The sequence below is a fragment of the Alosa sapidissima genome, chromosome 3, assembly GCF_018492685.1.
Source record: "Alosa sapidissima isolate fAloSap1 chromosome 3, fAloSap1.pri, whole genome shotgun sequence".
In the NCBI taxonomy this organism is placed as follows: domain Eukaryota; kingdom Metazoa; phylum Chordata; class Actinopteri; order Clupeiformes; family Clupeidae; genus Alosa; species Alosa sapidissima.
Window position 1 is genome coordinate 39,703,273 of NC_055959.1, and position 20,906 is coordinate 39,724,178.

The 20,906-nt window shown below is 44.8% G+C and overlaps 2 protein-coding genes across 5 annotated transcripts in view; one reads left to right on the forward strand and one right to left on the reverse strand.

Annotated features, from left to right (window-relative positions):
* The first annotated feature begins 1,525 nt into the window (after window positions 1–1,525).
* get4 (guided entry of tail-anchored proteins factor 4) lies at window positions 1,526–18,657 on the forward strand. Its single transcript, XM_042086813.1, has 9 exons — window positions 1,526–1,733; window positions 6,270–6,348; window positions 11,037–11,118; window positions 11,503–11,652; window positions 14,942–15,080; window positions 16,452–16,592; window positions 16,841–16,916; window positions 17,346–17,418; window positions 17,665–18,657. Exons 1-9 carry the CDS (start codon window positions 1,591–1,593, stop codon window positions 17,751–17,753), a joined length of 972 nt encoding a protein of 323 aa, XP_041942747.1. The 5' UTR covers window positions 1,526–1,590; the 3' UTR covers window positions 17,754–18,657.
* Window positions 18,658–20,300: 1,643 nt separating this feature from the next.
* vps35l (VPS35 endosomal protein sorting factor like) overlaps window positions 20,301–20,906 on the reverse strand; it is a 27,327-nt gene continuing 26,721 nt past the window's right edge. For all 4 annotated transcript variants that reach the window (XM_042086741.1, XM_042086743.1, XM_042086744.1 and 1 more), the window contains one exon: window positions 20,301–20,906. This exon is cut by the window's right edge and continues 70 nt beyond it. In XM_042086741.1, the coding sequence (XP_041942675.1) occupies window positions 20,878–20,906 (29 nt within the window). In that variant the 3' untranslated portion in view covers window positions 20,301–20,877.

The window sequence follows — 20,906 nt, forward strand, 5'->3', positions numbered from 1 at the left end:
TGACTAAATTCAAGATGGCTGCAAACGCTAAACTTCGTGAAGATACTGTCTGTATAAATCGTCTTGTAAGTAAACTACCAGTGTTTTTTCAAAGTTCTCAATGTCTCGTTTTAAATGTCAGGGCCCTCGGAAGTCTATCAATGAAGTGTGGAGATACATTGAGCCTCGTAAATGGTGTAAAACAGTGATTTATTTGCATGGCTAGCCCGATGCCGAAGCACCACTATTGAAAAAGCTGTTGGTAGCATCGGCTAACTAGCGCCAGATTTTGGAGTGCAGGGGACAAGCCGAGATGGGCTATGAGACATACGTTCACACTCGGTATCATGTTTCAACACACTTTATGTCAATATCACACCGGAATTCTCCTTTAATACGAAGTGGCAAGGCTCTCCGTAGACAGGCTCTGATGTGTCCTTGCAATGAAAAGGAACAAATCCCAGTAGTACGGTGGCCCTGAGGTGCAAACCACAACCGCAAATCGAAAACCACAAACACAAATCGAAAGCCACAACCGCAAATCGAAAACCACAAACACAAATCGAAAACCACAACGACAAATCAAAAACCACAACGACAAATAAAAACCACAACGGCTACAATGAGCTCTAGTCTGGGATGGATTACTGAACGGGCCTACCGGGCCCAGGTGGCCCTGAAGCATGGCGGGAACATGCCTTCAGAACTACCTTAATTCCTTATAAAAAAAAAGAAAAAAAAAAGCATAGTCTCAACAAGGTGCTGGAAACATTCCTCAGATATTTCAGTCCATACTGACATGATGGCATCACTCAGTTACTGCAGATTTGTCTTTGGCCTCGTCTCCACGAATCTCCCATTCCACCACATCCCAAAGTGTGCTCTATTGGATTGAGATCTGGTGGTGACTGTGGAGGCCATTTGAGTACAGTCATATCATTGTCATGTTCAAGAAACCAGTGTGAGATGATTCGAGCTTTGTGACATGGCGAGTTATCCTAAGTACTAAGTACATGTTGCGTTACAAACTGTGAGACTCCCTTTCCATAGACAGTAAAAGAAAGTCCCTTTCTCTAATCTGGGTACCCAGTAGTTCGCATCAGTTCGCATCATACTTCTCCTCTGACCAGTCTTTGACAACACTGACCCCTGCTGGCTCGACTCGACTCTGGAGACATTGCCTATTTTAACCTGCATACTCATACAGACATACATGTAAACCATCACGCTTAAGGCTATTTGGAAAATGTGTAGTAAAAGCCTTTGCACTTGTAGGGTAGCCTACTTGCTGTCTTTGAGGGAGTTGTTTTATTATCTTATTTTCAACTTTCATCAGATCCTGCCACAACGTCAGTACAATGAACATTGAAGACATAAGAAATCACTCTATTCACCCTTGCGAAAAAATCCTAGTTGGGTAATACTGTTCACGTTTATGGTGTAACTTTTATTAGATTCCTAAATACATGACTTCTTTTTGACAGTAAAGGAGATAGCTTTGCTGCATACACGGTTGCTACGGCAAGTGGGAAGGATCATGTTACGCATTTTTTCTCCCTTCAAGACCCTCCAGCTGAATTGAGAAGCTAGTTAGCCAGGGCTGGGACAACAATGATGTCGGAGCAGGAGGCTCTGAAGTGCTCCAGCGCAAGAAACCGTGGAGGGGTACAGAGAGTTGAGGGTAAACTCCGCGCTAGCGTGGAGAAAGGGGACTATTATGAAGCTCATCAAATGTATCGGACGTTATTCTTTAGGTAAGAGTCATTCACGGTGCATATTGATTTGCGTTCAATTGGTGTTTGGGGCCTTCCCTTCCAGACCTTTCTACACCTCAACCCAACTAGCTCCTTGAATTATGATTGGTGGGCGGCTGGTTTTGTTCCACCTCTTTTGACAATTCTACTCTCTGTGTGGGTATTTTAACATGTCAATCAGTTAAAGCCTCCATACACACCAACGCTACCTATGCTAGGTGCACGATACTAGCTAAGTAATATTCATTTTAGAACACTGCATTTATTCATGCAATGTCCTAGCCGATTGTTCAACATATACAACGCCCTGATATATTGCAAGAGCTGTTGCTAAATCATCTCGTTTTCATCTGTCACCAAAATGTCAGGGTCTATAAATGAGTTTATAGATGGCTAATAACGCTAAGCTAAGCTAGATACGTTACCGTTAAGTTATCCTACTAGTAAGAGCTAGTAACTCATTGAAACCCTTATTTGTTTCCGACAGGCAACTGAAAGTGCTTATTCGTTAGCTAGCTGTCTATGTTTTTGTTGAGTAGCTGGTCAGCGTTCATTTATTTAGTATCTCCACCTTGCTTCGCCCATCTAGTTAGCTTGTTAGCTATACTTGGACCAGATCATTTGTAGGTTGGAAACCGGCTAGTTAGCGTTAGCTAGCATTACGTGGCCCGAAGTGTCAAACCCGACATGACTTGACAATTCATACTCTGGGCACGTTTCGCGAAACAAGTTTCATAAGGTTTTTCGTGGACTAAATTAATCTCCTGTGTCATATGTGCTAACTGCTTTCTATTGGCTAGCAGACATTTGACATACACACACCGGCCACTTTATTAGGTACACCCAGTTAGTAGGCTACTGGGTTGGACCCCTTGTTTGCCTTCAGAACTACCTTAATTCCTTATAGCATAGTCTCAACAAGGTGCTGGAAACATTCCTCAGATATTTCAGTCCATACTGACATGATGGCATCACACAGTTACTGCAGATTTGTCTTTGGCCTCGTCTCCACGAATCTCCCATTCCACCACATCCCAAAGTGTGCTCTATTGGATTGAGATCTGGTGGTGACTGTGGAGGCCATTTGAGTACAGTCATATCATTGTCATGTTCAAGAAACCAGTGTGAGATGATTCGAGCTTTGTGACATGGCGAGTTATCCTGCTGTAACCATCAGAAGATTCAATTCAATTTTTTTATTTATTGTGCTTATAGAGCGCCAAAACATGAATCATGGCGCTTTACAGAATGTAGGCAATCAGAGGAAAAGGAAAGAAAGGAAAAGTAAGAGAGAGGCCCATGGGTAACCGGGGTAACAGGGTAACGGGGAACTGGGTAACAGGGTAACGGGGGAAAAACTCCCTAGAGTTGGAGATACATATAGGAAGAAACCTCGAGCAGATCCACGACTCAAGGGCCTGACCCATCTGCCTAGGGTCAATACAGGACGGTAAGGTCTGTATACATGACAAATGCATATGATGGTCAGGTGTAGAGAATAAGACATGGTGTTAAAAGCTGAAAGTTACAAGAGGTGGGATGATTACGTATCTGGTTTGATAATTCATTAATCCTGATTTAGTGACAGAAAGTTCAAATAGTCCAGCGTTGGAATTGTCCAGGGGAAGGGAGTTGTCAAGGGGCATGTGGTGGGTCGGCAGACGGGCCAGGAATCCGGGCAGAGTTGTCATAGGCAGGTGATGGGTCGCTAGGCTGTATGGGCCAGGAGTCCAGATAGGGGGACAGTAATAGGGCAGTCGAGGATGGGACTTCAGGTGAGAGGAGGGCCAACACACGGATGGTTGATGACTGGTGATGATATACCTCACGTGAGGCACAGTAAGGGGGAAGAAAGAGAGATGTAGAGTGGGTTAGTATTACTGAAAATCAAAATGGTTAATGTCAAGTAATCAGTGGTACTATATATTGTTACAGTATACCATAGTGAGAATAGGCAAGAGAGGGAGAGAAGGGGAAAGAGGAGAGGGGGGGTTGTATGGCGTGACACATGAAAAGTCTTTGACAGCACTATGCTATAGCAGCATAACTAAGACATGGTGAGGGGTAGTCGGCACCAGCGCAGGTATGGTCAGTGACCACCATCGCACGCGCGACTGGGCTGCCAGTCACACGAGGACTCAGCAGGGTGGTCCATTCCAAAAATCCCTGAGGTGGGTGAAGTTCCACACCGCACCATACCTCACTATGGGGGGCAGTAAAGAGGTGTGTTTTAAGTCTAGACTTAAAAATAGGGAGGGTGTCTGCTAGTCGAATTGAGGAAGGGAGATTATTCCAGAGGAGGGGTGCGCGATAGCTGAAAGCTCTGCCTCCTACTGTATTTTTTGAGATTCTTGGAATTACAAGAAGGCCAGTATTCTGTGATCGTAGCGGTCTGGGTGGGTTATATGGGACTAGGAGATCTGGGAGATGGGTTTACTGATCATCAAGGGATGGACATCACCACCAGAATATCCCCCACACCATTACACCACTACCACCAAAATATCACTTACCATTACCATTACACGACTACCACCAGAATATTCCCCACACCATTACACGATTACCTACAGCCAGGACCGTTGATACCAGGCCGGATGCATCCATGCTTTCATGAATGCAGAATTCTGACACTAGCATCCGAATGTGGCAGCAGAATCCAAGACTCACCAGACTCGGCACCGCTTGTCAAATCCTCTGTTGTCCAATGCTGTTGAGCCCGTGCGAATTCTACTGGTACTGATTTGTATCAGTTTCCTGTTTTTGGCTGACAGGAGTAGCACCAGGAGTGTAGTGGCACCAGGAGTGTAGTGGCACCAGGAGTGTAGTAGCACCAGGTGTGGAGTGGCACCAGGTGTGTAGTGGCACCAGGTGTGCTACAGGTGTGGAGTGGCACCAGGTGTGTAGTGGCACCAGGTGTGGAGTGGCACCAGGTGTGGTCTCCTGCTGCTGTAGTCCACCTGCTCCACCTGCTCTGCGCTATGGCCTTGTAAACTTTGACAAAAAGAGGCTGAACAGAATGTAGGTCAAGCCAAAAGGGGAGAAAAGGAAAGAAAAAATAAACAATAAAATAAATAATGTTAAATAAATAATAAATAGTCCAGATGAGTTTTGTGTTCAGGAATGTGAAGCGTGTGTAGCGTCTTCCAACACATGCCTACATGCTGGTGGATTGGGTCATGGTCACGATCTTACATAAGAGTCATTTTACAGTGTGTCTCCTGGGTAACATGGGTACATCTGGTAATTTTTTCAGAATTTTTTGAGACCTAAGTGCGTGGGCCCTGGTTGAACTGACGTGGAATGACCCCTCTGCTTCTCAGTTGTGATGAGTGGTTAATGAGTTACTGTGGTGGTAACTGGAGTCGTGTGTGTGTTTGGCTGCTAGATGGCTCTCCAGCTCATGACGTAGTAGTGCTGGGCGGTATACTGGTTCACACCGTATACCGGTGTATATTTTCGTTATGATATGAATTTTTAATATACCGCCATACCGGTGTATTTGATTACACAACGTTTGGAACGCTGCACCGCACAACAGTGTTTCAGACAGGACTTTTTTCACACGCACGCATGGTGCCACTGCGAGGCATAGTGAGGGTAAACACAAAACACCTGAAGTTTTTCCCCTGAAGTATGACCCTTAAGGCTTAATTTCTCCTTAGGTAAGGGGTTTATTTAAGGGTGTTGCACAGAAATAATACCTTAAATTGTTTCTTTAGTTAAGGAAAAACGTTAAGGGATACTGCATTGAAAAGGATTTACCGTCACGAAAATTCTATTGAGATTGTTCAACAGCTGTAGCTGGCTAGTAGGTGATGTCGTTAGTTAGCAACGGAGGGAGACGAAGTACCAAGTTCAACCACAAGCGCCCCCCTTCCTCTGATAACTTCTGGCATTATTGTCCCTTCTCCCTGTTTTTTTAATAACTGTTGGAAGTCGATACCTACACCAGATGTTTTTCTCAGTCTGACCTATTGGTACAACCTAAAACACGGCAATAATTAACCATTTTCCTTGACGATGTTAGGGATTTACTTCAGTGCCTAATGCTTTCTAATGAGGCGAGTATCTCCAATATGGCGATGTCCAGATCTGATGACACGCCGTGCAAACCCCTAATACAAGATGTTTGTGAAATGTGCACAGTAAAACTTCTGTATTTTGACTGCAATTGTCTTTGCATTCTGATTAAATTCTTCATTAGAATCATGAGTGGCTCTTTGTAAACAGCATCATTTTCTGGGGCCATGCAAAACTGCATTTCCACTAGTGTGGAGTTATTCTACATCATGACAGTAAAATAGACCATCCTTAGTCAATGTACTGCAGCAATTCCTCTCTCAACCTGTAGAAAATGCTGTGAACATCTGATTATGCATGGTAAAAAAATACCGTCATATACCGTGAAACCGTAAGAATTTTGAAAAATACCGTGATATACATTTTTGGTCATACCGCCCAGCGCTATGACATAGATCTATGTTGACCCTGTGTGTGACCTTTGAATGTGACCTGTGTGTGTGTGTGTTGCAGGTATATGTCACAGTCAAAGCATGCGGAAGCTCGAGAGCTCATGTGTAACGGAGCGTTGTTGTTCTTCAGTCATAATCAGGTGAGTTCTGAACTCCTCACTTGCTCGCTCGGTCGCTCACTCAAGTCACTCACACACACACACACTCAGTCGCTCACTCACGCTGCTGTGCAAGGACTCGCGTCTGGTTAGAGGAAGGATTTGGAGAGTTCAGATCCAAAAACAGTTAAAGGAAAAATCATGGAACATGGATCTCCGATTCTCAAGGCCATGACTGTTGAAAAGCGTCAGATTCGGCTGGAGCTGCTGCAGACAAGTATAAGTATGAGGGAGGGACATGTGGTCTCTGCGTTTATCCGTGAATTAGTGAAACACACACAGTGAACACCCAGTGAGGTGAAGCACACACTAATCCCAGCGCAGTGAGCTGCCTGCAACAACAGCGGCGCTCGGGGAGCAGTGAGGGGTTAGGTGCCTTGCTCAAGACTGGTCGGCTCAAGTCCGAAGCGCTAACCAGTAGGCCACGGCTGCCCTGTGATGAAGCAGTAGGGGCTCAGGAACATGCCCCCAGAGTGTAGCGCTGTAGCTGCCCCATGTTAATGCCCCCAGAGTGTAGCGCTGTAGCTCAGGAACATGCCCCCAGAGTGTAGCGCTGTAGCGGAAGCTGGAGGCTCTAACTGCAGCAACTAGAGCTCAGTAAAACTGTTTTTTTTTTTTTTTCCTCTTCGTACCAACGGTACTGGGTGACCTCGAGAAACGGAGATCTATGTGAAATGGAGATCTAAACGGAGATCTATGTGAAACGGAGATCTAAATGGAGATCTATGTGAAATGGAGATCTAAATGGAGATCTATGTGAAATGGAGATCTGTGTGAAACGGAGATCTATGTGAAATGGAGATCTAAACGGAGATCTATGTGAAATGGAGATCTATGTGAAATGGAGATCTAAATGGAGATCTATGTGAAACGGGGATCTATGTGGGAAAATTGCAGGATTTCTCCTTTAAGTCCATCTTCACAAATGTGCAAAGTGTGCATATGTTTTTATAAGTATAAGTATATATACTCTTTTGATCCTGTGAGGGAAATTTGGTCTCTGCATTTATCCCAATCCGTGAATTAGTGAAACACACAGCACACAGTGAGGTGAAGCACACACTAATCCCAGCGCAGTGAGCTGCCTGCAACAACAGCGGCGCTCGGGGAGCAGTGAGGGGTTAGGTGCCTTGCTCAAGGGCACTTCAGCCGTACCTACTGGTCGGGGTTCGAAACGGCAACCCTCCGTTTACAAGTCCGAAGCGCTCACCAGTAGGCCACGGTCAATTCCAGGTCATTTGCTGCCATCAAACTACAATTTGGCTGTTTTTTTAAGTCACAACCCAACAACAGTTTAAAAAATATCTATATTTTATATATTTTCCATAAATTCATCAAAAATGTACTTACCAGTAACTGTTTTTGCATCTGAACTGTTCATTTGTTAAATCTGCTCTGTCAGCGGCAGCTTTATGTAAACGTGCCTTCCTTAATAAGTGAGTGATTCCACCTATGCCTCTGCTTATTTTAGTTGTTAAATGTCCTTTATCAGCCACCGTAGGGTACACCTGGGCCCACCTGTGCCCACTTGTGCAGTAGGGCTGGGCGATATGGACCAAAACTGATATCCCGATATTTTGGGGCTGATTGGCGATATATGATATCGATATGATATTGATATTTCAAACAGAAAGAGCGAAGTGCTTCATATTTTCACTCAACACAACAATTATGACAACACAGCTGGTTTTAATTATATTCATTTCAGACTGCTCTAACAGAGCTGTGCAAAAAAGTGTAAACAATACCAATAGGCATACAGTTGCTCTGAGGGCTGTGCAAATAACAATATTCTGTCGACCCTGATTGGCAACACAGGCCTACAGCTTTACAACAAGAAAACAATAAAGGTAACACAAAACGACTACCGTTAAAAGCCAATATAATAAACCAATTGGCATACAGATAGAGCTGTGCAAATAAGAAAAAGTAGGCTACACAGCACATACCTGTTTGTAAATATTTAGCTGCACAAGGAGTAGGGCTGGGCGATATGGACCAAAACTGATATCCCAATATATTTTGGAACTGATTGGCGATATATGATATATATCGATAGACACTTAAAGAGCTAAGTGTTTCGTATTCACTCAACCAGCTTTAATTAGAATGATTTCAGACTGCTCTAACACAGCTGTGCAAAAAAGTGTAAACAATAGCATAGGCCTACAATAGGCATAGGCTACAGTTGCTCTGATAAAGCTGTGCAAATAACAAAAGACCAAAAGTTGACCCTGAATGACAACGCAGGCCTACATTGTACTGCACAATGCAATATTTTGGGCACAAAAATATTGAAAAAACCTGCAGTTTTGTCACACAATGCAGTTTTTTTTTTACCCCTAAGGGTTTGATGGGGCCTAGATGACAATCAAATGTAGCCTATGATGGCCTAGACATGTTGATATCAACAACAAAAATAGTTTTAAACAATTAGGCTACTTAAACAACGTAACTGAGTCACTCATCAAGAGTGTGATAGACGCTACCGTCGTTTTGTATGCGTTCATTTTTGCATGTTCCGGTTCGTAAGAAAAATCCCTATGCACGATTGAATGGGGTTTCAGGAATCATAAAAAATGATGCCCTAACTGTTCGCGAGAGCCCCGCGAATCAGAATATCCTCTTAATAAAATCAGCGTGGTTGCCTCCCTGAGGACTATAGATCTGCAGATGTATATCGCTAAACGCAAGCATTCATCAGTGTATTTAGCTAGGCTATTTACCAAAAATGACATTTTACGGTAAGTCGAAGAGCTGTAAACAGTGTTGTAACTTAAATCTGCGTGTACAAAACCGCTTGGAGCTCCAGTGGAATTTTGATTTCACAACGAGAATTCTCGGTCTAGCCCAGGGGTGGGCAAACTGCGGCCCGCGGGCCGGATCCGGCCCGCAAAGCACTTTCATCCGGCCCGCCGAGCATTTCATTTGGTTATCAGGCTGCTCGCTATTTTTTTCCTGCGATAGAGACGACGTTGGTTAGCTTTACTGCAAACTGCTTTTCACTCTCCTTAGAGAACATTATGTCAATGTCAAAACATCATGTTAAATAGAGATAACATCATGTTAAACTAAGTTAACTCCTTTGCAGCAGATCTAACGTGAACATTATGCGATCCATTTAATTGGGTACGCGTCTGCACTCACGAGAGGGAGAGAGAGCCGCAGGTTCCAGCTGGCTTGTCATTGTTGATAATTGACATCTCCTTCTTAAGATATCTCCTTCTTATAAGAAAGTTTTAAAAGGAAATCATGAAGGCAACAGTAGTTCCCACTACTGACCATTTAAAAACTGAGAGAGGGCCCAGCTGTAGGTACAGCACTAGCCATAGCGGAGCAGGCAGAAGATCATAGAGAAATAAACGTGAATTAAAGCGACAGTGCACAATTTATACATTTGTTGAACAGCATAAAATTAGCAGCATTTTTAAGCAAGTCATATTTTAAAACAAATACGTTTCATACTAAATTATAGGCTATAAAAAAAATATTTTTTATGTGTGTGTCGTGGGGGGGTTGTTTTGCGGCCCGCCGGCCAGTTTTCAAAACCCAATGTGGCCCTTGAGCCAAAAAGTTTGCCCACCCCTGGTCTAGCCATTGATGTGCCGACGGAATAGGCATCAGCAACCTCTGATTAAGGTAGGCCTAAACAAAATCTGACTCAGTGTCCGTCATGTTTGAAAGTTGCTGCGAGGGAGAACTATGAAGGTATATTGGGTGCAAAAGTGGCGAGCACATTTAACTGCAGATTTTGCATGTGCACACTAAAGTCATAAATGTGTAACAGTAAAGTTGAAGTTGTACATATTTTTTTTATATCTTGTTAACACAAAATAGGGGCTACGGGTTCACAAATCCTTTTTACAGGTACACAAATCCTATCCTGTGAGTCACAACTTTCAAGAGTCACGCACTCGACACTTTTGCTCCAATCGTTGCAGCGCAGTTGGTGCGAAACACATTTGCACATCCGTGTTTCATAATCTGAGAACATGCACAACATTCGTGCATTTGTAAACCCAAATGTGAACTAATGAATCCGAAGTTGTGCATCTGAGAAATAATTTCTCATTAATAAAATTCTACAGATCGCTTTGATTTTCTTGCACGACTACAAGTCAATTGATTCAAGTGCTCGAATCTGCTTCTACGAGTGACGATACTTTTGCTCCTGGCTAGGTGATATAATAGGAGCAAAAAGATTTGTATGTGTGCACGTCGAGCGAATCGATCGAGAAAACAAGGCGGCCGGATCTGGATCGCGCTCAGACTACCATTGCCTGACCTATGGGGAAGTCTGCCATAAGACAAAAGCTGGGTCGTTGTACATGACAAAAGACTTGATTTGCAAATGGTCGAGGCGGGTCTTCACCAAGTACAGCAGTTAATGCAAGTATGAGGGAGACAGGCTAATGCAAGTAAAATGACATTTGTATACAGTATGTTCTTACAAATCATTTTTACTACATTGGCATACATGCTGGACGTGACATTGGGGGTGTGGCTGTGTCGTCGATTCTACTTTTGAGTTCGAAGTTTGAGATGTAATTTCGAAATCACCCCTATCTGTTATACTTGGGAGGCCATTAATTTACCTGGGCGGCTATGTGTGGGAATCCCTGCTGGGGACAAGGAACTAAACGTTTGTGTGTGTGTGTGTGTGTGAACAGCAAAACAGTGCTGCAGACCTGTCTATGCTAGTGCTGGAGTCTCTGGAAAAATCAGAAGCAGAAGTAGAAGATGACATCCTAGGTAAGCTGTCCTCTCTTTTTGTTTGTGTGTGTATGTGTGTTGGAATTTGATATACCATGACCTAAACTGTTTTTAATGTACTTGTGTGTGTGTGTGTGTGTGTGTGTGTGTGTTTGTGTTGGAATTTGATATACCATGACCTAAACTGTTTTTAATGTACTTGTGTGTGTGTGTGTGTATGTGTTTGTGTTGGAATTTGATATACCATGACCTAAACTGTTTTTAATGTACTTGTGCGTGTGTGCACGTGTGTGTGTGTGTGCGTGTGTGTGTGCACGCGTGTGTGCGCGTGCGCGCGCGCGTGTGTGTGCACGTGTGTGTGTGTGTGTGCACGTGCGTGCGTGTGTGTGTGTGTGTGTGTGTGTGTGTGTTATGACTGCGCAGAGCATCTGGTGAAGCTGTTCAGCCTGATGGACCCCAAGTCTCCAGAGAGGGTGGCGTTTGTGTCCCGGGCGCTCAAGTGGTCCACGGGGGGGCCAGGCAAACTGGGCAACCCCAAACTACACCAGCTACTCGCCCTCACACTATGGAAAGGTACACACACACACTCAACCCCAAACTACACCAAATACTCGCCATCACACTTTGGAAAGGTACTCACTCTCTCTCTCTCACACACTCACACTCTCACACACACACACACACACACACACACTGCTTCAAGTTTCAAGTGACTCTGTGGCTAAGTTGATGTTTGTCAGGCTGGGTCCGCATGTTTGCTCCTGTTGGAGCTGGATCCCATCAACTCTGATTGGTCCTCTTGAAGAGTACTTGATTGTGATTGGTCAGATATTTTTGAATAGCATACCACTGAACTGAATGCCTGACCATTGGTACAGGCAGTCTGTGTTTGTAACTATGGAGATCTAATAGATTGAAGCTAGCATGCTAGTGTTACGCATACCATGCATCATGGCAAGTGGATATCCTCTGTGAAATTCTTCAGTGCTTGAACAAGTAGGCTTGCTCACTGCTGTGGCATAACGTTAGCTCTGTGGCATAAGGTTAGCTCTGTGGCATAAGGTTAGCTCACTGCTGTGGCATAAGGTTAGCTCTGTGGCATAAGGTTAGCTCTGTGGCATAAGGTTAGCTCTGTGGTATAAGGTTAGTTCACTGTTGTGGCATAAGGTTAGCTCTGTGGTAGAGGTCTGCGCGGGACTGATTTTTCTCCCGCAAAGAGCTTTCAAAAGTTGTCCCGCGCTGCACTCTTTTGCGTCGGGACCCGCGGGTCTACTGCGGGACTGCAGACCTCTACTCTGTGGTATAAGGTTAGCTCACTGTTGTGGCATAAGGTTAGCTCTGTGGTATAAGGTTAGCTCACTGCTGTGGCATAAGGTTAGCTCTGTGGTATAAGGTTAGCTCACTGCTGTGGCATTAGGTTAGCTCTGTGGTATAAGGTTAGCTCTGTGGCATAAGGTTAGCTCACTGTTGTGGCATACAGTTAGCTCTGTGGCATAAGGTTAGCTCACTGCTGTGGTATAAGGTTAGCTCTGTGGCATAAGGTTAGCTCACTGCTGTGGTATAAGGTTAGCTCTGTGGCATAAGGTTAGCTCACTGTTGTGGCATACGGTTAGCTCTGTGGCATAATGTTAGCTCACTGCTGTGGTATAAGGTTAGCTCTGTGGCATAAGGTTAGCTCTGTGGTATAAGGTTAGCTCACTGTTGTGGTATAAGCAGAGACTTTCTAATGAGGAGACACAGCACTCAAAAAATTCTCCATAGAAATGCATGGGGTTAGTTGGTAACGTCAATATGGCCGTTGTCTACACACATCCCACCCCTTCTTCGGCAAACGCTGACATGTGAATACATTGAGCCAATCATGTGGTGTGATGTGAATACATTGAGCCAATCATATGGTGTGCTGTGAAGACATCGTGCCAATTATGTGTTGTGAACTCGCCGCTGGAGCAAGGTTGGTGTGGTGAAGCCTTGCGCACGCGCATTTCTGCTGAAGAGGATGCCCTACGAGTGCCCAAAAAGCGTTGCAATATGGCCGCCGAGTGGAGGGACTTGCCTAAAAGGACTTTGGTATAAGGTTAGGTCTGTGGTATAAGGTTAGCTCTGCGGCATAAGGTTAGCATAAGGCTAGCTCTGTGGCATAAGGCTAGCTCTGTGGCATAAGGCTAGCTCTGTGGCATAACGTTAGCTCCGTGGCATAAGGTTAGCTCACTGCTGTGGCATAAGGTTAGCTCTTTGGCATAAGGTTAGCTCTGTGGCATAAGTTTAGCTCTTTAGCATTAGGTTAGCTCTGTGGCATAAGGTTAGCTCTCTGTTGGTTTGTTGTTATTTGTTTGTTTGTTTGTTTTCTCTGGTGGTTTGAGTACTGGGACTAGGCTGTCATTTTTTGTGTTGGCTGATCAAGACAGGCTTGTTAAAGGTGCTCTACGCAATGTTGTGCGATTGTGTTGTCTGATTAAGACAGGCTTATTAAAGGTGCTCTACGCAATGTTGTGAGGTTTCTAAGCTAAAACATTTTTTGTCACATACAGCAAACATCTCCTCACCATCCGCTAGCTGCCTGCCCCCTGAATACACTGTAAAAAACGCGGCCTCTCTGGACACCCCAGGCTCCAAAAACGGCAACAAAAACAGCCTGGTCCAGCCTGGACCATGAAACATAAATTGTTCCAGCCAATCACCAACGAGATGGAGAGTTCAGGAGAGTTTCAGTTGCACGGGATGGAGGGGCGAGATAGCTCTCTGTTTTGTTTGAACGTCAACAGAAGTGACGTTACCCAACATTGCTTAGAGCATCTTTAAACTGAAGAGCTGCAGAGCTAGTCAGGTTGCCAGGTCTTGGGGTGTCCCTAGTTACGCTCTCAGGTTGTCAGGTGTTGGGGTGTCCCTAGTTACGCTCTCAGGTTGCCAGGTGTTGGGGTGTCCCTAGTTACGCTCTCAGGTTGCCAGGTCTTGGGGTGTCCTTGGTTGTGCGCTACACTGGATTGACCAGTGAGATTAGATTTGTATTAATAATAATAATAAAAAAAAATAATGCATTTAATTTGTATAGCACTTCACAAGACTCAAAGACTTGTCACAATTTCTCATAGATACAGATTAGTTTTAGTGTGTTAACAGGACTGTGTGATTATAGAACATATGAACTGTCTGTCTGCCTCACTGTTTGCGTGCTATATTAGCACATTAGCACATATGCATAACCCCTCCCTCCATGCCACAGCCGAACTGTGGCCACACTTATACCTTTTCTTAAAATAGTTATATATATAGATATATAGACTTTATTCTTGCACTGTTGGACTTACTCATTTGCACTATCACCATGACCACTATCACCGTGACACTCACTCACACAGAGCACCTTACCTTACCTTACTATGCACAGAGAATCACAGGCTCAGTCCCTGCCTCAGTCATTGCAAGCGCCTCTTGATTGATTAATCACCCACTATGTGGATACTGTTTTTAGAATTGATTTAGATTAGTGTTAGTTAGTATAATTTGTATTTTAGTATATTCTTTATCTTCTACTGTCCTTATTGCTTAGTTGTGTTTTTATATTATATACTTTTAATTACTTTTTCTGCTGTTAGTAAATGTGTGTGTGTGTTGTCTGTATGCTACTGAGACCTTGAATTTCCCCTTGGGATCAATAAAGTATCTATCTATCTATAGTTGGGTTAGGACAACGCAATATAGAGATTACAGATATTGTAAAAAGCAAAAAAAAGCCAAGTCCACAATATACTGACAATGTGCATATTCTCAGATTTCTCTATTTATTGCATATTTGCCCATGTGACTATATACACTAAATGTGTGTGTGTGTGTGCGTGCGTGTGTGTGTGTGTGTCCTCAGAACAAAACTACAGTGAGTCCCGGTACCACTTCCTCCACTCCTGTGATGGGGAGGGCTGTGCCCTCATGCTGGTGGAGTACTCCGCAACTATGGGCTACCGCAGCGAAGTGGACATGTTCGTCGCCCAGGCCGTGCTCCAGTAAGTGTGTGTGTGTGTGTGTGTGTGTGGTCCCAGGCTGTCCTCCAGTAAGTGTGTGCATGTATGTGTGTGTGTGTGTGTGTGTGTGTGGTGCCCAGGCTGTCCTCCAGTGAGTGTCTGTCGTGTGTGTGTGTGTGTGTGTGTGTGTGTGTGTGTGTGTGTGTGTGAACCGTTGTGTGTTCAGACTACATGGGGGCCATGAGGTCATACCGCACACAGGACATTTACATGTATTCATTCAGCAGATGCTTTTATCCAAAGTGACTTATATATGACACACACACTCTCTCACACACACACACACACACACAGACGCCTTTATCCAAAGTGACTTCTATATGACAGTTACTGTACATTACAAGAGCCGTGGCGTTGAGTTTTATGCGATAGCCACTGTCAGAAAACAGAAAGGCTAAAGAGGAGTTGAGGCGGCAGGAGAGGCTTGTGGCAGGCCAGGAGAGAGTAAATAGTCGACTCTTTCAGCCAACTCCTCACAGCAACGTTTATTACCCAGATCCCCCCAAAAACAGTTGAGTTATCAGACAGTGCAGACTCTGCACTTTACAATGACGTTGACAGCAGCAGTAGCCTTATGTAGTTAACAACTGCACTTTACAGAGTAACTTAACAACAGCACTAGGGAGAGTAACTTAGCAACAGCACTATAGAGAGCTATAGAGTAACTTAGCCACAGCACTGTAGAGAGCTTTAGAGTAACGTAACTTAGCAACAGCACTGTAGAGAGCTTTAGAGTAACGTAACTTAGCAACAGCACTGTAGAGAGCTTTAGAGTAACGTAACTTAGCAACAGCACTATAGAGAGCTTTAGAGTAACTTAGCAACAGCACTGTACAGAGTAACTTACAACAGCACTAGACAGAGTAACTTAGCAAAAGCACTAGACAGAGTAACTTAGCAAAAGCACTAGACAGAGTAACTTAGCAACAGCACTATACAGAGTAACTTAGCAACAACAGCACTATACAGAGTAACTTAGCAACAGCACTATACAGAGTAACTTAGCAACAACACTATAACTCTCTCTTGACTGCCATCCCATACATTCTCTGACAGATTCACCATACTGACAGTTACGTGTGAAAGAAAGCATAAACCCATGATGCTGTTGGTGTGTGTGTGAGTGAGTATGTGAGAAGATGCTGTTGGTGTGTGTTTGTTGTTTCCTCTCTCTAGGGGGCTGATGTGCCAGCAGTCCTTATCTATTTGTGTTCTTTTTCTTACACTTTTAACATCTCCCCCAGCTCTCTCGTGTGTGTGTGTGTGTGTGTGCGCGTGCGAAGAACACCACACCACTAACACACAAAAACGCTACTGCATCTAGTGACACCTAGTGTGTGTGTGTGTGTGCAGGTTCCTGTGCCTGAAGAACAAGACCAGTGCGTCGGTGGTGTTTAGCACGTACACACAGAAGCACCCGTCCATCGAGACTGGGCCGCCCTTCGTCCAGCCACTCCTCAACTTCCTCTGGTTCCTCCTCCTCGCCGTGGATGGGTGAGGAGACACACACACACACACACACACACATTCAGATTCACACACATTCACACACACTTCTCAATTTCCATTGGTCATTGCTGCCCATGGTAGATGGGTGAGGACACACACACACACACACACACACACACACACACACACACACACACACTCACCCTATGGTTGTACCGACTCCTATCACTTACTCCCTACTTTACCACAAAGGAGTATTTATGGTCTGAGTTGTGTGTGTGTGTGTGTTGCAGGGGGAAGCTAACAGTCTTCACAGTGTTGTGTGAGCAGTATCAACCGTCTCTGAAGAGGGACCCCATGTATAACGAGGTGAGCTCAATCCCAGACACCCCACACTTAATCACATCACACCACACCTAAACACACCCCACACTTCACACCTCACACTTAACACCTCACACCTAACACACACCTAAACACACCTAAACACACCTTACACACACCTCACACCTAAACACACCTTTCACACACCTTTCACACACCTCACACCTAACACACACTTAACACACACCCCATCCATAAACACACCTTTCACACACCTCACACATAACACACACTTAAAACACACCTCACACCCCTCACACCTAACACACACCCCCACACGTAAACACACCTCACACACACTTCATACACCCCACACCTTAACATACCTCACACCTCCAACATTCCTCTCTCCTCTCTTCTCTCTCTCCTCTTCTCTCTCTCCCCCCCCCCCCCCCCCCCCCTCTCTCTCTCCAGTATCTGGACAGAATAGGGCAGCTGTTCTTCGGCGTGCCCCCCAAACAGTCATCATCATATGGAGGTTTGCTAGGTAAGGACAGACCTCTCTCCAACACAACACACAGTGTGTGTGTGTGTGTGTGTGAGACTGTGTTTTAATTAGTTTGAGCGTGTGTGTGTGCGTGCGTGTGTTAATGCATGCGTGTGTGTGTGCGTGTGTTAATGCGTGTGTGTGTGTTAATGCGTGCGTGCGTGTGTGTGAATAATGCGCGTGTGTGTGTGTGTGTGTGTTAATGCGTACGTCTGTGTGTTAATGTGTGTGTGTGTGTGTGTGCAGGGAACCTGCTGAACAGCCTGATGGGCTCTGGTGAGGAGGAGGAGGGGGAGGAGCCGCAGGAGGACGGCAGCCCCATCGAGCTGGACTGAGCGCGTGCGGGCCGAGACCAAGCCAGCGGGGGCTTATGGGTAGGAGAGGAGAGGGGGCGGGGCACACACAAACACCACAGATAGGCTCCGCCCCAGCCATCCTACGGAAGCCCGGACTGTCCAAAACTGCAATGTCTTTTTTTTTTCCCTTTGAGTTGTCTTTAATATATATTACATATATTTTCGTTGATTTTCTAGTGCTGAACATTGCTCTCTTTAGGTGGTTTTAACAAACAAACAAACAAACAAACAAACAAACAAATAAACACAAACAAAGAGAAACAGAATCAAACAGCTGCTGGGAGCTTCCTGGACTTTGACTCCTCCCACGTTTTTCATCCAATCACATGTGAGCTTTTCAGTAACCAAATCCACACCCTCCACTGGAGCGGACGGTCCAATCGGACGCAACCTTTTGAATGTCCCGCCTCCCCGAGTCTCCCTCCGCTCAGCCCAAGAGCCGAAGAGGAGAACCGACCCTCCCACAGCAACACACACACACACACACACGTCTCTGCCCTCATCACACTTCATTGGGGGGGGGGGGGTGTTTGCATTATAGGGTAATAAAACAGTAACTTATAATCCATATTAACAGACTCTGGAATACTGTAAGAGCGACTCCTGTGTGTGTGTGTGTGTGTGTGTGTTTGGGATGTACTCTCTCTTGTGACTCCGTGAGATCCAGCCAGATCTGCTGTGCTCTGATGAGTGGTACTGCTTGGTGTATGTAAGGTAGAAAGCACAGTCCTGTGTGTGTGTGTGTGTGTGTGTGTGTGTGTGTGTGTGTGACCTGAGGAGAGGAATGTGCACTGCTTGGCTTTTGGGAGTCCTGTATGTATTAACCCTGTCAAGGGAACTGGTGTGTGTGGGGGGGGGGGGTAATAAAGGAATGAGAATGGAACTAGTGTGTGTGTGGGGGGGGGGGGTAATAAAGGAATGAGAATGGAACTAGTGTGTGTGGGGGGGTAATAAAGGAATGAGAATGGAAGGAATAAAGCTCGTGTGTGTGTGTGCGCGTGCGTGCGTGCTTGCCACAATATTAGAATGAACGAAGTAATGTACACTGAATACCTGTGTGTGTGTGTGTGTGTGTGTGTATATATGTGTATGCACAAGTGCTGCTAAGAGAACATCATCCCAGAATGCTAAGTTTGGCACTTAAAGGGAACTTGGCAACTATTTCAACGTAACAAACCCGTTTAGAAATCATTTGGATGGTTAAATGACCTATTCTGGTGAAAATGGTGACTTTCCCGCTACCAACCTTGCAACATTGAGACTACAGTCCCGGAAAGAGAAGGGAGAAACAAGAAACTCGTTTTAAATCGTATTTCTTACCTTATAACATCCACATCGTCTGCCGAACTTATGCTAACCGTTTTGCTAGCTTATAAACAAATCCATGTGCTTTATCGTTACCTTTTTCCACAGTTTGAAATAGCACAATGCACAATTTCTCCAGCAGAGAGGGAAATCCTGCCAAGTTTCCCTTTAATATTAGAATGAAAGAATGTACACTGTAGACCTACTGTGTATGCTGTGTTGGATGTGTGTATGATGTGTTCATGTATGTTTGATGTGTGTCAGACTACATTAGGGGTTTCATCAACTGGTCGACTTATTAATCACAAGTGGCAACTGTAGCAGCAGTCAACTAGTGATGGTCAAAACTCCTGAAGGCCAGACGGGCCAGACATAGCTAGTGTGGTATGTAGCCTTACATATTGTGCAAATGAAAACAAAAGCCAGTTTCCATTCAGCATGTTAGATATCTGCAACCCCAAGATGTCCTGACCTGATGTCACCACAGGACAGCAATGAATGAAGACATAGTGAGAGTTAAGGCCTAGCAAATATAGCTAAGGCATAGCACACCACGGCCTATGTAGGCTGTTGTAAAGATCTTAATTAAATTAAAATTCTAACTGCTTGCTTTTCATTAATAGCATAATTTGTTTAGGCTTTCAAAGTGTGTTTATGGAGTGTGATGTAGCTGCCTTTCTAAAGATGTTGGATAAACTTCATTATAGGCCTATGCGAGGAAGCAGCAGTGAAGAATGAATGGCAGCCATACCTTTGTTCAGGCTTTGAAGACATTGTGTATGAAGTGTAGCACCACGTTTGAAGGGGCTGCATGAACTTTATAGCCTATCCAAAGTTCTGACTGCTTTCTTTTTAATTAAAAGCAGAGCGAAGGGAGGGGGTTGTCACCCCACCTGGCCTCGTAAGCTTTTACTAGTACTTTGTACTTCTACTTTCAGTACTTAAGTATGTTTTATAATGAGCTACTTGTCCTACTTAAGTACTGTAAATAATAGATACTTATAGACTTGTACTTAAGTGGTATGCTTTTACTTTGACTGAAGTCTTTTTCTGATCAAATAGCTGTACTTCTAAGTGTGGGTTCGATTACTTTATACAACTCTGGCTAGCAGTAGCATTAGCCCCAGCACTGCAGCGCTGTACAGAAAGAGTGATATTAATGTTATAAAAAAAAACAGTCCTCCTCACACATTTCTGGCAAAAACGAGGCAAAACACTTGATTTGGAATGATCAAACTTTATACAGGAAGTGTTAGTACGTACAAAGACCACGACAGAGCAGCAGCGGCGGCAGTGGACACACACGGACTCCGCAGCTGTGATCACCGCTGACGGTTAAAGGCAACGGATTTAATGCTGGGGACGAAGGTGAGGAGAGCGCGCGCACACACACACACAGGAGAGGGGCCTCGTTTGAAGACAGGTCATGTGACTCTATGTTGCCCAGCTCTCCTCAGCCTCTGAAAGCAGCCTGAATCTACCAATCAGAACAGCCAATCAGAACAACCAATCTGAACAGCCAATCAGAACAGTCAATCTGTGTGGACTAGCCAATCAGAACAGCCATCTGTTTGGACTAGCCAATCAGAGAGGCCGATGTGTTTGGACTGGCTAGTTCAAGCAGACGAGCAGCGGTCAGTCCAACAGGGCAGCACGGGCCACAGGCAGTGGCAGGAATGGAGTGTTGTTCAGATTAGTGGTGTGTGTGTGTGTAGTTCTAATGTCCTGTCCTTTATTCTTACGACTGCAGTGATTGGCATGGCAGCAACTCACAGATGTGTGTGTGTGTGTGTGTGGTTCATGCACGTGACTGCAGGGCGAGGCGGG

Bases quoted from the DNA above. Each gene is read 5' to 3' on its own strand.
- get4 (XM_042086813.1), top strand. From the start codon at position 1,591: ATGATGTCGGAGCAGGAGGCTCTGAAGTGCTCCAGCGCAAGAAACCGT. The intron at 1,734-6,269 runs GTAAGAGTCATT...TGTGTGTTGCAG, and splicing joins TATCGGACGTTATTCTTTAG to GTATATGTCACAGTCAAAGC. The intron at 16,593-16,840 runs GTGAGGAGACAC...TGTGTGTTGCAG, and splicing joins CTCCTCCTCGCCGTGGATGG to GGGGAAGCTAACAGTCTTCA.